The following is a 15,786-nucleotide window of genomic DNA, read 5'->3' as shown; positions in this document are numbered from 1 at the left end:
TTTTTATAATATAATTATACTTTATAAAATAACAGTTTTATATTTTAACATATTTTAAAATGTAATTTATTCCTGTGATCAAAGCTAAATTTTCAGCATCATTACTCCAGTCTTCAGTATCCCATGATCCTTCAGAAATCATTCTAATGCTGATTTGCTCAGTTGGGTAAATTTTTTTCAGGATTCTTCTTCAGCATTTATCTGAAATAAAACGCTTCTGTAGCATTATGCACTATACCATTCAAAAGTGATGATAAAAGCATTTATAATGCTACAAATGATTTCAATTTTAGATCAACGCTGTTCTTTCTGTTCATCAAAGAAACCTGAAAAATTCTACTCAACTGTTTTCAACATAATAAAAATTATAATAACTGTTTTTGAGCAGCAAATCAGAATATTAAATAATACTAACAGTTTGGCTTTGAAATCACAGGTAAAGTAAAATTTGATTATTTGCCATTAAATTTTACTATTAAATTTGACCATTTTTGCTGTACTTTGAATCAAATAAATGCAGGCTTGGTGAGCAGAAGAGACTTAAAAAAACATTAAAATCTTACTGTTCAAAAACTTTTGACTGATAGTGTATATTTTACATACATGAGATAGTGTGCACATATGCATTACTATACCCATGTATGCATTTTACTGATATTTCTTCAATGTCCTAATTAAAATGTATTTATTAGGTTGAACATAATTATGTAATGTAAATATTTTATATACAATTATTACAGTTTTACATTGGATCTATATATAAAACAACTTGTTATATCATAAACAATATATAAACAATAATAAACCATAAAAATACAAAGTATAACATAAGGAATATCAACAGTAATAAAAAAAACGTAAAGGTTTAAAACTAAGTTCATAACATTTTACGTGATGTTGGACTTTTATTATATAGTATCCTTAATGGCACTCTAAATATTATGGGAAAACACCATGAATGTGCATTGTGCACCCAGTGTCAGGAGTATGAGACGGTTGAGTATGTTCTAATATCATGTGGGAAAGTAAAATGTTAAAAAGATAATATTAGTAGGTGGCAGTAATGCAACAAATTGGATGCCAGCAGCCGTAAAACACCAAAGAAGAAGAAGAACGACTTTTATTATGAAAAAATATTTTGGCGGCCATATTGAAAGCGTGTTTGACCGTGCTGCTTGATTTCGGAAAACTGCGCAGGATTTGTTGTGAAAGTTTTCAGCAGCTCGTGTTAAAATTATGGACGAAGAACTTACTGTGAGTTTCTCCTTTCGTTAGTATTGTTTGGGGATCTGTACTGGTACTTTGATATGTTACTGTTTGACTTTCCCTTCAGGGTGGATACAGCGAGCCATGCGGCCAGTGCGGTGCTGTGAACTGGGGAGTGTCAGATGAGGGTCACTTCTTTTGCAGGGGCTGCCACAATGTGATCGAGGTTGTTCAATAGACAAACATTATTAGATATCTAAGATATTCCTATTGTTAATGCACTGATTTTTATTGATAATTTAGTCTCTGAAAAAGTAATGGAAAAAGATTTGAAATTCATTTGCTCTAAGTGGATGTAATTTATCGCACTGTAAATGAATTACGTAACTAATCATACTGTACATTTCGCAACAACTTCTAGAAAACGAGGGAGGTGGAAGATGTGAACACCCTTCATTCTAGAAACAGCAGGATCTCACAAATAAAAAGACCCAAAAAGAAAAGACTGGGTCAGTCAAAGCCTTCTGTCCACTTTTTTGTAAGCTGTATAAAACATTTAGATTTGCAAACCCTTTCCTTTCTCTGATCTCATGGTTTCTTCTGTATGTTTTCAGAGAATGAGCAAGAGTGGATGATATGTGAGGGATTTCAGTTCATCTTGAAACTCCAGGCCAAGGCTTTGGTCAGTCTTGGTGTTTGCATGAAGTTTGAGGTTGGTAGTTTAGTTTAGCCTACTATATCACAATGTTATGGATGACACAAAAAAGTATCTCTGTATACAGGGTTTACACTTACGTCACGGTTTGGTCAGTTACCCAGATGTGCAGCCATATTGGAGGTACTCGGACGTAAACAGCAGTTGTTCTGCTAATTTATGCTGTCTAAACCATGAAAAAAAGTGAGGAAGCTGCTAAATCAAGAAGGACTTAGTTAATAGGTGGTAAAGATACATACAGCCAGCATTAAGTAAGATGTAAGCCTAATATTTGACCTACCTGACTGGAGATTATGAAAACATACACGAATGTTGTCAAGATTCTTGCTCTGAAAATTCTGGTTCAGTTTGGCCAATCACAAATGTCTGTTTTTGCACTCTTCTACTTGAACTTTTGGCAGTCTATAGTACTCCAAATGTTTTCCCAGTCTGAACAATTAGTACAGCCCAAAAGCAGCAATAATCAGCAAAATATGCGAGTTTCATTTGGTTCAGTTGCATTGTTTACATTCAGTAAGTCAATTGATGACGCATTGTGAAAACACTCTATAAGATTAATCATATTTTGTTTTGACAGACAGAAGTTTTATGGAATTTCTGGAAGATATACCTGCAGAACACACTGCAAGCTTTCACCATAAATCCAGTGTACACTCCAAAGTTTACGGTGGTAAGTTTTATTTTTTTTATGTTGAAATCAATAGAAAGGGCTGTTGATTTTATGTAGTGTATAAATAATCACCTTTTTAATATTATGTTATAATATTTTTTTCCCCCTCATATTTTGAATTTGCATTGTTTTATATTTTCATTTTAATTTATTTCAATATTTTTGGGGGTTTTGAGGTATAAACTTATTTCAGTTGGTTGCTATTTAATTTTAATTTCAGCTTTATTTCAGTCACCTTTAGTTAACAGTAACAATACTGCTCTGCTCTCTTCCTACCTTTTGCCTTCAAGTTCATGAAGGCACAGAGTGATATGAAGTCTAACGCTTCAGATGAGCAGTCAGGTCACTCAGATGTTGCTTCAGAGATGTCAGAAGAAATGTCAGTCTCAGGTATGAAAGTGATGGCTCTCTGTTAGCTGGCACATGTATATCTTATGCAGTATTGATTGAACTGCATTTTGTTTTGTTTTTTGCTGCAGGTTACTCTAGTGATGTACAGTCAGAGTTGTCTTCGGATATTGCTGCATACCAAAAAATGAAGGGAAAGAATGCAACACCAAAAAGTTTTATGACCATGCCACGGACACTGGCCCTATGCTATCTGGCTCTGCTGTGGGTCCGAGAGGCCATCACTCTCTGTGACTTACTCAGGTTTGGAGGACAAATAATAATAATAATAATAAATACAGCTCAACACAGAATTATTTTATCAATAGAAACATATCCAGTAATATCCAATCATATCACAGTGGAGGCATTGCCTCCTCTTATGTGACTTTCCCCTGTTCATTCTCAATTACCCAGCACCAAACTCACCGAATGCTTTAGGGGGTCTGTTAAAACTCAGTGGGCTCAGGGGAGGCAAGAGAGATACGCAGACTGTCAGAGATAAGCAGGTGTCAGTGTTGGACAGTGCCCCTGGTTTAGATGTATTATCAATGAAGACATGATGCCTTTTACACTTTATATACTTGTACCAGATTATTTGAAAAACATTATGATTTAGACTTTTCTTGCAGGATGGTCTCAGAGGGGCGTATTCCTTACATGAACGTTCATGAGATGTTTCCAGAGGAGATGAGACTGTTCGGAAAATATGTCCATTTTTTTAATGTTCGGGTGAGTAAGACAATCTGCTTCCTACTTCATTAGTCATGAAACAGTGTGTTGTATTTCTAATAGCTATGACTATTTCTGGTCTTCTATACAGTCCCTTCCATCCTACTCGCTGGTTCATAACGAAGCTATGGTTCTGGCTCAGATCATAAAATTACCCTCCTTCCCAGCAGTTTCTCAGGATTGTCTTCTCCACCCGTTTCCGCTCACTGTCCGCTATCTGCTGGATGCAAACCTCCCAAGTGGGTGGTTTTGACCATAATGGCTATAGCAAATGATGGCTTAATATTGACTCTAAATTGAAATTAATCTCTGATCCTCCTCAGATGAACTTCATATTTGGGTCTGCAAGGTTATAAGACAGGCTGATATGGAGAACAGCTCTTTTCTGACCTTTAACCCCAGCAAGGTTGGGCCTTGTTTCTTGCGCTATGACATTCAGGCTGTAGCTGTCATCATTGTCACCTTGAAGCTTCTTTTCAAGTTGGATGATCATGTGGAGTGGTACGTAACTTCATAATTAAGAGCTGACATTTTTGAAAAAGTCATTTTTTTTTACTGTACTGGCTTTGTAATATTACATTTTTATGCTAATTATGTTTCCTTTTTTCTCAATGCCTCAAGGAAGTTATCTGCGCAAGCAGCCAAGAAGAAGAAAAAGAGAGGTAAACACTACTTTTAGCTAGTATTTTTATGTACAGTGGTGTGATTGTTGGCCCCCTTCCTGATTTTTAACATGTTTGTCACACTTTAATGTTTCAGATCATCAAACAAATTTAAATATTAATCAAAGATAACACAAGTAAACACAACATGCAGTTTTTAAATGAAGTTTTTTATTAAAGGGAAACAAAATCCAAACCCACATGGCCCTGTGTGAAAAAGTGTTTGCCCCCTAAACTTAATAACTGGTTGGGCCACCCTTAGCAGCAACAACTGCAATCAAGCATTTGCGATAACTTGCAATGAGTCTGTTACAGCGCTGTGCATGAATTTTGGCCCACTCATCTTGGCAGAATTGTTGTAATTCAGCCACATTGGAGGGTTTTCGAGCATGAACCGCATTTTTAAGGTCATGCCACAGCATCTCAATAGGATTCAGGTCAGGACTTTGACTAGGCCAATCCAAAGTCTTCATTTTGTTTTTCTTCAGCCATTCAGAGGTGGATTTGCTGGTGTGTTTTGGATCATTGTCCTGCTGCAGAACCCAAGTTCGCTTCAGCTTGAGGTCACGGAAAGATGGCCGGACATTGTCCTTTAGGATTTTTTTGGTGGACAGCAGAATTCATGGTTCCATTTATCACAGCAAGTCTTCCAGGTCCAGAAGCAGCAAAACAGCCCCAGACCTCACACTACCAACACCATATTTTACTGTTGGTATGATGTTCTTTTTCTGAAATGCTGTGTTACTTTTACGCCAAATGTAATGGGACACACCCCTTCCAAATAGTTCAACTTTTGTCTTGTCAGTCCGCAGAGTATTTTCCCAAAAGTCTTGGGGATCATCAAGGTGTTTTCTGGCAAAATTGAGATGAGCCTTTATGATCTTTTTGCTCAGCAGCAGTTTTGCCCAGTCTCTTTCTTATGGTGGAGTCATGAACACTGACCTTAACTGAGGCAAGAGAGGCCTGCAGTTCTTTAGATGTTGTTGTGGGGTCTTTCGTGACCTTTTGGATGAGTTGTCGCTGCGCTCTTGGGGTAATTTTGGTCTGCTGGCCACTCCTGGGAAGGTTCACCACTGATCAATGTTTTCGCCATTTGTGGAAAATGGCTCTCACTGTGGTTCGCTGGAGTCCCAAAGCGTTAGAAATGGCTTTATAACCTTTTCCAGACAGATCTCAATTAATTTCTTTCTAATTTGTTCCTGAATTTTTATTGGATCTCAAAATGTGTAGCTTTTGAGAATCACTTTGTCAGGCAGGTCCTATTTAAGTGATTTCTTGATTGCGAACAGGTGTGGCAGTAATCAGGTCTGGGCATGCAAAAAAATAAAAAAATCACACTTTTTCACACCACTGTATCTCATTGTGTTTTCTTTTTGTTCACAACATGTTCTCATATGCTTTTTACAGTTTTCAGGTTGGAAAAGTGGTTTGATGTTGTACAGCCTGTCCTGGAGCAAGCCAGAAAGAAGGAAGAACGAGAAGAAGCCCTGTAAGACAAAACAGTTTCAATAGTTTCCATTACTTTTATTGAAAAATCTTTTACTACAACCGTTTTCGTTCTGCACTTTCAGACGGCAATGGACAACCACTAAGCCTTTGTGTTCAATGTTGAGGCGCAAGTACATTACCTTCAAAAGAAAGCGTAAGCTGATTTCGTCACATCTCGGTTATGATCTCAGTACTGTATCTTTGTATGTCATCCAATGGCCACCTTCAAATCTCCAGGCGTTGCTGAACATTTGGAGCAGAAATTTAAGAAGCTTGCACCGGAAAAGTCACCTTCCTTAACAAACTCTTATGCCAGCTTTCGCTTCAGCTGGGGACACGAGGAGAGTTCGGATGGGCCCAGTATGTATAACAATCGCTTGGACTGTACCCTTAAGAAAAACGGGTTCAAGTATCTCTCCAACCGAAAATACTGGCATCCTAAATTGAGAACATGCCCCCACAGGTAAGTCATCACAAATGCTTTGCTATACATAATAAAATACATTGTAGTGTCATTAAGAAAATAATGTAAGATGTTGTATATTAATATTATTGATAACAATACCTTTTTTTTCCCCCTTACTGTAGGTGTAGGGATCATTTCTCAGAAATAGAGCCCAGTTTGCCCAGGATGTATGTGTGGGTCCTAAATCTCTTCTCTTTCATTCTGGGAGTCCGTCAGGCAGAAGTGCACAAAGAGGTCCTCAACGTTGAACGACGTTTTTTAAGAAGGAATCGCGAGACCAAGGTTCATTGGACTTTTGCTTCTTGCAAAAACAAGAAAAAAAGATCCAAAACTGTTGAAAAGAAAACCCATGTTCATGAAGAGGAGAATATCACTGATGGAGAATGAAATCTGCACATCAGTTCCTAATATCCGTTTTGTTTCCCTGCATCATCGGCAGCAGATGTCAGATTTCCACTTTTGAGCATTATTTTTCAATAGTGCCTTGGAGTATTTTATCCATTATGAGACTTGGAATGAATAGTATGTATTTTCCTCAAAAGTGTGTATCAAAAGTATTTTGACTAAAAAAAATATTCTTGCATTGATTGTAGCTACACAGATGAACCAACAGAGGGCGTAATGCACCTGACAATAAGCGCTGATCGATTCTTTTATCCTACTGCTCACTAAAAAATGTTGGTTTTTTTTGTGTAAGCAAAATTCAATTGTGGAAATTTAAAATTTCTGCTGCCTGAGGATTTTGTGTCTAAGTAGTTTTCTTTGGTCTTGCAGGATTTGTCCCAAACAAAGGGTCCTCATAAACCGTTTCACCCTTTTCCGTCCAAAGAAATGACTTGTGCAGGAGAATGTAGCTATATATATTTGATTACATTGTGACTTGTATATATATCAGCTGTCCTTTTGTACTTGCAACCCATTGCTGTAACGCTGTCTTCAACATCAGCACTACTATACACCTACATTTGTTAAGCCTTAAAATGGAATTTATCATACATGTTCCTTTAAGTATGCCTAAAATATAATATGGCAAAGTGCTATTTTTTCCTTTTTAAGAGTCTCATGAGAAAAAACACGGATTTTACTCCATTTCAACTGGTAAATCCTATAAAAGCCTGTTTTTTTTACTGAATAAAATGTTTTAAAAAAGGTTACTGCAACTTGCCTCAATTTATTTCAATTTTTTTCTCAGAATTGTAAGATGCAAGATCACAACTGGGAGCTAAAGTACAATTTTGAAGGGAAAAAAAGACTAATATGTTCTCAGAATTGTTTGTTGATACCTGACTAAACTGTGATCAATTGTGAGAGATAGACTCAATAAGGCAGAATTGTGAGTTCATATCTTGCATTCCTAATGCGAGGTTGTATTACAATTCTGACTTTATTTCTCATAACTTTTGAGTTTGCGTCACATAATTCTGACTTTATTGTGAGTTTATCCTGTAATTCTGAAAAGGAAAAAGTCAGATTTGCAATTTTATATCACGCAATTCTGACAGTTTCTCAGAATTTTGAGTTTATATCTCGCAATTCTGACTTAATCGTAATTGTTGGTTTGTCTCATATTCTGACTATTGCGAGCTTATGACACAATTCTAAGAGAAGCCAGATCTAAGAGTTTATATCTCACAATTCTGAGGAAAAAAAGTCAGAATTGCAGGATACAAACTCACAATTCTTTTCTTCTGAGAATTGTGAGAGAAAAATTCTGAGGAAAAAAACAAAGAATTGTGAGATAAAATTCGCAATTAACTTTTTTTTCATTGGTGGAAAGACTTACATAAAATTCAACTTGGATGATCCAGAACTTGGCAATAAAGCTCTTTCTGATTATGATTCTCTGATTCTAAGAATGATGGAGGGATGAAATTTGAGAAAGATAGAGCCAGGGGGCTGGGCCAGAGGGGAAACCAGGGCAGAGAGTCTGTTTGGTGTCTTGGGTGTTTCTCTGGCCCTATTCTCCAGCCAAACCAGCTGACTTGTGTGTGTGTGTGTGTGTGTGTGTGTGTATGTAAACACCATCCACATGCTTCCTTCAAGAAAAGCCCTGACCTGCACAAACATATACAGACACGCACAGAAACTCTTTGTTTCCAGCGAAACAACTTACCCGGCATACTTTTCAGAGTTGTTTTTCCTTCTCACGTGTAGAGAAGCCGTCTGCAAAGTTTTCCTGGCGTGGTTTCTGTTTGACTTGGGCTCTCCCAAACAGAACTATTTTTGTGCTGCACACACTACATGGTGCCAAACGGAAAACACTCGGTCTGCACGAGCGGATTGTAACCTTGAATAACTGACCAGGGTTTGTGTACACACAGATAAACCCTCGAGGACCGCAAAGTCTCCGTCGTAATTTCATTGTAAACAAATGACAGTCTTATCTTTACTGTTTTATCTCACACCTCACTTCCTCTCCTCCCCCACCGCTTTTTCTCTTTCTTTATTTGACGTGCGAAACCTTGCTAAGTGTCAGTATTTGTTGCTTTGAAGCTTGTTTAATTCGACAGTTTTGTCTTTGTCTAGAAATTTGAAGTCCTCAGAAAGTGCTCGCAACCATTTCTGTTTTATATCATAAATGTATACTCCTAGTATATATCACGCAATTCTGACTTTATTTCTTATAATTGTGAGTTATCACAATTCTGAGAAAAGAAAGTCATATTTGCGAGTTTATCTTGTAATTCTTATATTATAACAAGCAATTCTGTTTATATCACACAATTCTGACTTAATAACTCGCATTTGCGAGTTTATATCACAATTCTGACTTCGTTTCTCAAGATTTTGAGTTTATATCTCACAATTCTGACTCACAGTTGCGAGTTTATCCCCCGGTTTCACAGACAGGGCTTAAACCTAGTCCTAGACTAAAATGTAAGTCTGAGCTGTTTGAACTGAAAGAAACTTGCACTGACTGATCTAAAAATATATCGGTGCCTTTGTTTTGTCTCAAGATGCACAACAGTAATGTTTTTTTCTAAGCATGTTTATAAAAATGACTTAAATATCCTAACTGAACTATCTGCTAATCCTGGCTTAGTCTAAGCCCTGTCTGTGAAACCGGGCCTAAATCACACAATTCTGACTTTGTTTCTCATAATTGTGAGTTTGTGTCATAATTCTGACTTTATTGCGAGTTATCACAATTCTGAGAAAAAAGGTCATATTTGCGAGTTTATTTTGCAATTCTTATATTATAACTCTTAATTGTGAGTTTATATAACATAATTCTGACTTTATAACTCGCAGTTGCAAGTTTATATCACAATACTGACTTAGTTTCTCAGAATTGCGAGATAAACTGGCAAATATGAGTTTTTTCTTATCTTTGTGATAACTCGCAATAATCAGAATTATAACACAAACTCCGAATTATATAATTCGCAGATGCAAGTTTATATCACAATTCTGACTTAGTTTCTCAGAATTTTTTGTTTATATCTCACAATTCTGACTTTATAACTCGCAGTTGCGAGTTTATATCACACAATTCTAACTTTGTTTCACATAATTGTGAGTTTATATCTCGCAATTCTGACTTTATATCTCAGAACTGAGAGTTTATATCTCGCAATTCTGACTTTATTTCTCAGAATTGTGAGTTTATATCTCGCAATTCTGACTTTATTTCTCACAATAAAGTTTGTGTTATAATTCGGAGTTTGTGTTATAATTCTGACTATTGCGAGTTATCACAAAGATATTCTAAGAAAAAACTCATATTTGCCAGTTTATCTAGCAATTCTGATATTATAACTCACAACTGTGAGTTTATATCACGCAATTCTGACTTTATAACTCGCAGTTGCAAGTTTATATCACAATACTGACTTAGTTTCTCAGAATTGTGATATAAACTTGCAACTGCGAGTTATAATATCAAAATTGCGAGATAAACTGGCAAATATGAGTTTTTTCTTATCTTGTGATAACTCGCAATAATCAGAATTATAACACAAACTCCGAATTATATAATTCACAGATGCAAGTTTATATCACAATTCTGACTTAGTTTCTCAGAATTTTTTGTTTATATCTCACAATTCTGACTTTATAACTCGCAGTTGCGAGTTTATATCACACAATTCTAACTTTGTTTCACAGAATTGTGAGTTTATATCTTGCAATTCTGACTTTATTTCTCATAATTGTGAGTTTATATCACGCAATTCTGACTTTATAACTCGCAGATGCAAGTTTATATCACAATTCTGACTTCTTTTTTTATCTTGCAATTCCGACTTTATTTTTCATAATTTCATTGTAAACAACTGTCAGTCTTATCTTTACTGTTTTATCTCACACCTCACTTCCTTCCTCTCCTCCCCCACTCTGTTTCTCTTTCATTCTTTGACACAGAAACCTTGCTTAGTGTCAGTATTTGTTGCTTTGATGCTGAAGTTTAGTTTGACAGATTTGTCTTGGTCTAGCAATGTGAAGTCCTAAGAAAGCATAAATTTATACTCCTAGGAAAATGTTTGAATTGAAGCAGTGTTAAAATATTAATTAGCCTAATATTTCGCTTACCTGCCCGGAAATGATAAGAACAAACACAAATCTTGGTTCAGATCCTGGTTCAGTTTGGCTAACCACAAATGCCTTTTGTTCCTCAGACAGTTGTGCACTATTCTCCCTGATTTGTTATAACTTTTGGCAGTATACTCCAAATGTTTTTCCCGGTCCGAGTGATTAGCACAGCCCAAAACAAGATGATAATTGACCACTTTAAGCAGCGATAATCTGCAAAATATGCGAGTTTCGTTCAGTGGCACCAATATGACCGACTGATGACGTGTCGTGAAAACACTCTATATAAAATGGTCTACTTAAAACTTTGAGTCTTATCATTTGTGTGCACCATAGAGTATGCAACTTTTACTTTTTATCTGCAAAAATGCTTTGCAAAATGTAAAATGGAATCAGAATATGCATTTTAATCAATATATGTTGTGCACAATGTCTTTTTAGATAGGACCTACTGTAAGTGTTGCAGTAAAGTGTTTTCCAATGGTTTACAAAAACAATAGATTATTAAATAGTTTCTGAATGATTTAAAATCCATTTCCTGATTAGATAGAAAACCAAGAATGGTTTACAGTTCATGACTAATGTTAGTTAAACCAATAGGACAGGCCATCTGGTGTACAGTTGTTTTAGTTGAGTCTTACTGTGTGCTAGTAAACTATCCAGTGCAAATCAATGTGCACTTATCCTTTCTTGACACTATGTTGCATATTCAGTACAGACTGGTGCGAAAATTCTGAAAAATGTTCCATTCCTTCTGTGAGAGTCATTGGTGTGGAGGCGAGCTGTTTGCTCTTACAGTCTCAACTCATGTGACGGTGCCTCTGAGAATTTATGTAACTTCAGTCAAAACGCTGAGTAAGTGTCTCATTCCAGGACAAAAATTGTCAGAATAAAGCACCAACGCAAGATGCTCTTGCTTTAATTTATGATGTTAAGTGATCATTTCATTTCTAACGGGCAGCAAGCAAGATTCAAGCTACGCAACACAGAAAGCATGTTGCATCTCAGAGGTTAAAAGCACACCCGCCCTTTTTGGATGACCTACTTTTTGAGAACCCCACCTAGCTGAGCTCAAGTCATTCAGTTCAGACGCTCTGCAGCAGCATGTATTGGATTTGATCCTGAAAGTTTCAACTGTCTCAACTGTTTTTCCTCGGAAGCCCAAAGCGGACAGCACATCTGCCACCCAACCCTCCCCATAGCCTGTGTGTTTGCATGCCCTGTTTGGCCTCTCTCTTTCACACACACGGACACACACACAAACTCTGTCTCCTCTGGCCCACTGCCTAACCCCCATACATGGCCTCACTAACCTCCCAAGATTCCACGGTCTCTGGGTTCAAACAGCTCATACCATCCATCAGGAGTAGCCCTGCTTTTTGAAAACACTAATGATGAATCTAGAGACCAGTAGTTTTTTGTTTTAAACTGATGCATAAGACTGGTTATTTTGGGTCTGCCAATCTTTTTAGCTTCTCAGCTAAATTTGTGTGCAACGCAATTAAAAGTTATACATATTTTAATAGTTAGTTTATATAATTTTATTCCTCATTAACAATGACTTTAACATCCCAGGCAAAATTCATAAGCAATTCAGCTGACAAGGAAGGAAGCAGAATCTTGCAGTGCGTAGGAAAGTTTTGCGGTCACATAATGAAATGGAAAACACGTGACTAATTCAAGTAGTAATATCTTTAGAAATATTTTCCATTTAGTCACTTGTTTTTTATGCTAACCCTTTCTAATGCTGAACAATATTATCTATGTAATGCTTCTTGAGAAACAAAACTACATTCTCAGTACTTCATATGAGTGTAGAAAGTCACAGTTGTTACATTAGTGTATGTGGACATATTATTTTTAGAATGACAACTGCTTCCTGTAAAACTGCTTCCTGTTGAGTGTTTAAATGACATTCTTTTCTTTATAGATTCCTTCATTCATATATATTTACACCAGGCAAAAGTTTTTGAACAGTAAGGTTTTTTTAATGTTTTTTTAAGAAAGTCTCTTCTGCTCACCAAGCCTGCATTTATTTGATCCAAAATACAGCAAAAGCAGTAATATTGTAAAATATTTTTATTATTTAAAATAACTGCTTTCTATTTGAATATATTTTAAAATGTAAATTACTCATCAGTACTCGAGTCTTCAGTGCCACATGGTCCTTCAGAAATCATTATAATATAGTGATTTGCTGTTCATTATTATTATTATTAATATTTAAAACAGTTACATTTTAATTTATTTAGGATTCTTTGATGAGTAGAAAGACCCAAAGGTCAGCATTTATCTGAAATAAAAAAGTTTGTGTAACATTATACACTATACTATTCAAAAGCTTAGTCATACTTGCTAAATACTTTTATTTACCAACGATGCTTTAAATTGATCAAAAGTGATGATAAAGACATTTATAATATATTTCAAATAAATGCTGTTCTTTTGAACTTTCTATTTATCAAAGAAACCTAAAAAGTCTACTCAGCTTTTTTCAACATACACTGTAAAAAGTTTTCATCAGATTCAACTTAAAAACCTAAGTTCAGCAGCTGCCTTAAGTTTTTAAGTTAAATCAGCTTAAAACTAGAAGTCATTTTAACTTATTAACACAAAAATGAGTTGATTTAACTTGTGAGTTTAAATGACTTAAGTTGATTTAACTTAAAATTTTAAGGCAGCTTCTATACTTAAGTTTTTAAGTTGAAACTGGTGAAAACTTTTTACAGTGTAATAATAATAATAATAAATGTTTTTTGAGAGGCAAATCAGAATATCAGAATGGATCATGTGACTGCTTTAAAATCAAAGGAATAAATTACATTTTAAAATATATACAAATAGAAAACAGTTATTTTAAATAGTAAAAATATTTCAAAATGTCACTGTTTTTGTTGTACTTTGGACCAAATAAATGCAGGCTTGGTGAGCAGAAGAGACTGGTAGTGTATATTACGAAATATAAAAAGGTAGTTTAATTATCACATTTAATTATCAGTATACTGTATATCTACTTACTTTTGTCGAATGTTTTCAGTGTATGTGCAACTTTTCTTCTAATTCTTTTACCTGTTTACTAGTTCCCATCTTTTCTCAGAGGTTTGCATTTTTTTTTTTTTACAGACAAGCTTCTCATTAACATGGAATTATCTGTAGAATATTAAAGACCTTGGTCTCTTTTTTTCTTCACGTGTGACTCCCACAACCACTTTTATCATATAAAAACAACGGAAAAATACCAATCCTGCATTTAAAATGTAACAATTATAAAGCAAAACCAGATGTTGCCTTTTATGCCCCTTTAAAGAAATGGGGTTTTCTAACAAAAATCCTCTTTTGTTGTTTAAACGTGTTAGTTTAGCACTTTTAAAAGTAAATCTGTGCTGGGTTCAGCCTGCTGGTTCATCTTATTGGATTGTTTTTAATATTTTTTACCAAGGTGCTGTGTAGTTTTTCTGTAACTAAGCTGCTGGGTCATTTTTAATGGGTTATTTTTTCTACCCAACCACTGGGTTAAGCCAGTTTCCGTCGAAACAACCCAGCTGTTGAGTTACAGTCAGAGCTTTATTGCGTCCTTCACAGGAAAGAGCGGTTCTTGCACTTCTTCAGCGAAATAAAGTGTTGTATACATTTTATTTAAGTTATAAAATCTTTACTATGCTGTAAATTCTATTATTTTATGCAACGCAACATAAAAGGATGAGATGTCAGTCAGCAGCATCAGCAGTGATCATTTTGCATGACCGAAACGCCTTTTGTCTTGCATAACATAAACTGATTTTATTGGTTATAACAGTAAATTTCATTTGATGTTAAAATGTGTTCTGTAATCTCAGTACTGTTTGTTTATAGGCAGGTTATGGAGTCAGTCAAAGCATCTTTCATCTACAAGAATGGTTGAATACACTCACAATAAAATGCTTCTTTTAAACTGTATATATTTTTATTTCTATAATGCTTGTTAAACAAGTTTAAAGGTATGCAATGTTGTACACTGTATTCACCAAATAAATTCAATTTGTCCTATATATTTGTCCATGGGCGTTCTTGCTTAATAATAAATGTTCATCTTTTGATTATTGCAGTTGTCTCTATAATTCTGTGAGTGATTTTTAATTTCCAGCCCATTTTAAGCCAGCAAATAATAATTTTTAAACAATAGTAAACCTAAATAAAACATTTAACCCAACTAGCTGGGTAAAAATAACCCAGCATGTGTTCTGTCCAATATTTGCCAATGGTTGCCAAATAATAGCCCAAGTTGAGTTGTTTTTAACCCAGCATTTTTTAGAGAGCAAATATGATCAGATTCGTAGCAGTCTTTATTATCAGTCAAAATTAGGACATAATAATGTTTTCCTTTGTCCATGTGTCAGTTATGTGTTCAGGACTCATTTTATACCTATTATTGGTTCATCTTTGTGGGAAAACAACAATCATATACATTAAGACATTAAGTGTTGCCTATATATGTGATATATGGACCACTTTTAGAATGTCAACAATAAATGTACCTTATTTTCTTTAACTGCCATTCTCAGAATATTAATGCTTACTGTGATTTTTCAAGGACAGCAAATGTTTTTTTCTCAGCTGACAGACAGAGAAATACAATCTCCTCTGTCTTTTTCACTGGATATCTGAATCTCTGAAGAGGAGGGGGGCGACTGATGAAGCCTTTTGTCTGCTCAGCTCCGCTCACCCAGACAGACCAGCAGAAATCACAGCCCTCCTGCAGGGACGCACAATTAGTTTATATATGTTTTGAACACATTTACACCTGTACTCACTAATCTCTTTTACTGTAGGAACAGCTAATTATCACGACAAGAACACAAAGAGACAGACACATAAAGGTTAGTGCAGCTACAACAAAGAGATGCAGCATACTCGTAGGCTCCGCCCTGGATTCTTTCACAGAAAGCAGAGG

General features: G+C 35.5%; 1 protein-coding gene across 1 annotated transcript; it reads left to right on the top strand.

Annotated features, from left to right (window-relative positions):
- Window positions 1-332: 332 nt before the first annotated feature.
- On the top strand, window positions 333-7,461 carry taf1b (TATA box binding protein (Tbp)-associated factor, RNA polymerase I, B). Its single transcript, XM_073816399.1, has 15 exons — window positions 333-1,254; window positions 1,334-1,432; window positions 1,628-1,715; window positions 1,821-1,918; window positions 2,499-2,591; window positions 2,882-2,981; window positions 3,071-3,242; window positions 3,611-3,710; window positions 3,802-3,949; window positions 4,034-4,211; window positions 4,332-4,372; window positions 5,780-5,861; window positions 5,944-6,014; window positions 6,098-6,323; window positions 6,449-7,461. The coding sequence occupies exons 1-15, from the start codon at window positions 1,237-1,239 to the stop codon at window positions 6,711-6,713; spliced, it is 1,779 nt and encodes a 592-aa protein (XP_073672500.1). The 5' UTR covers window positions 333-1,236; the 3' UTR covers window positions 6,714-7,461.
- The last annotated feature ends 8,325 nt before the right edge of the window (window positions 7,462-15,786 follow it).

Source organism: Garra rufa, chromosome 13 (assembly GCF_049309525.1).
Source record: "Garra rufa chromosome 13, GarRuf1.0, whole genome shotgun sequence".
In the NCBI taxonomy this organism is placed as follows: domain Eukaryota; kingdom Metazoa; phylum Chordata; class Actinopteri; order Cypriniformes; family Cyprinidae; genus Garra; species Garra rufa.
The sequence above is the reverse complement of the archived record's forward strand: the minus strand, read 5'-3'. Positions and strand labels throughout refer to the sequence as shown.

Coding starts and splice junctions, on each gene's coding strand:
- taf1b (XM_073816399.1), top strand. Junction 4,373..5,779: donor CAAGAAGAAGAAAAAGAGAG/GTAAACACTACT, acceptor TGCTTTTTACAG/TTTTCAGGTTGGAAAAGTGG. Junction 6,015..6,097: donor CATTACCTTCAAAAGAAAGC/GTAAGCTGATTT, acceptor TCAAATCTCCAG/GCGTTGCTGAACATTTGGAG.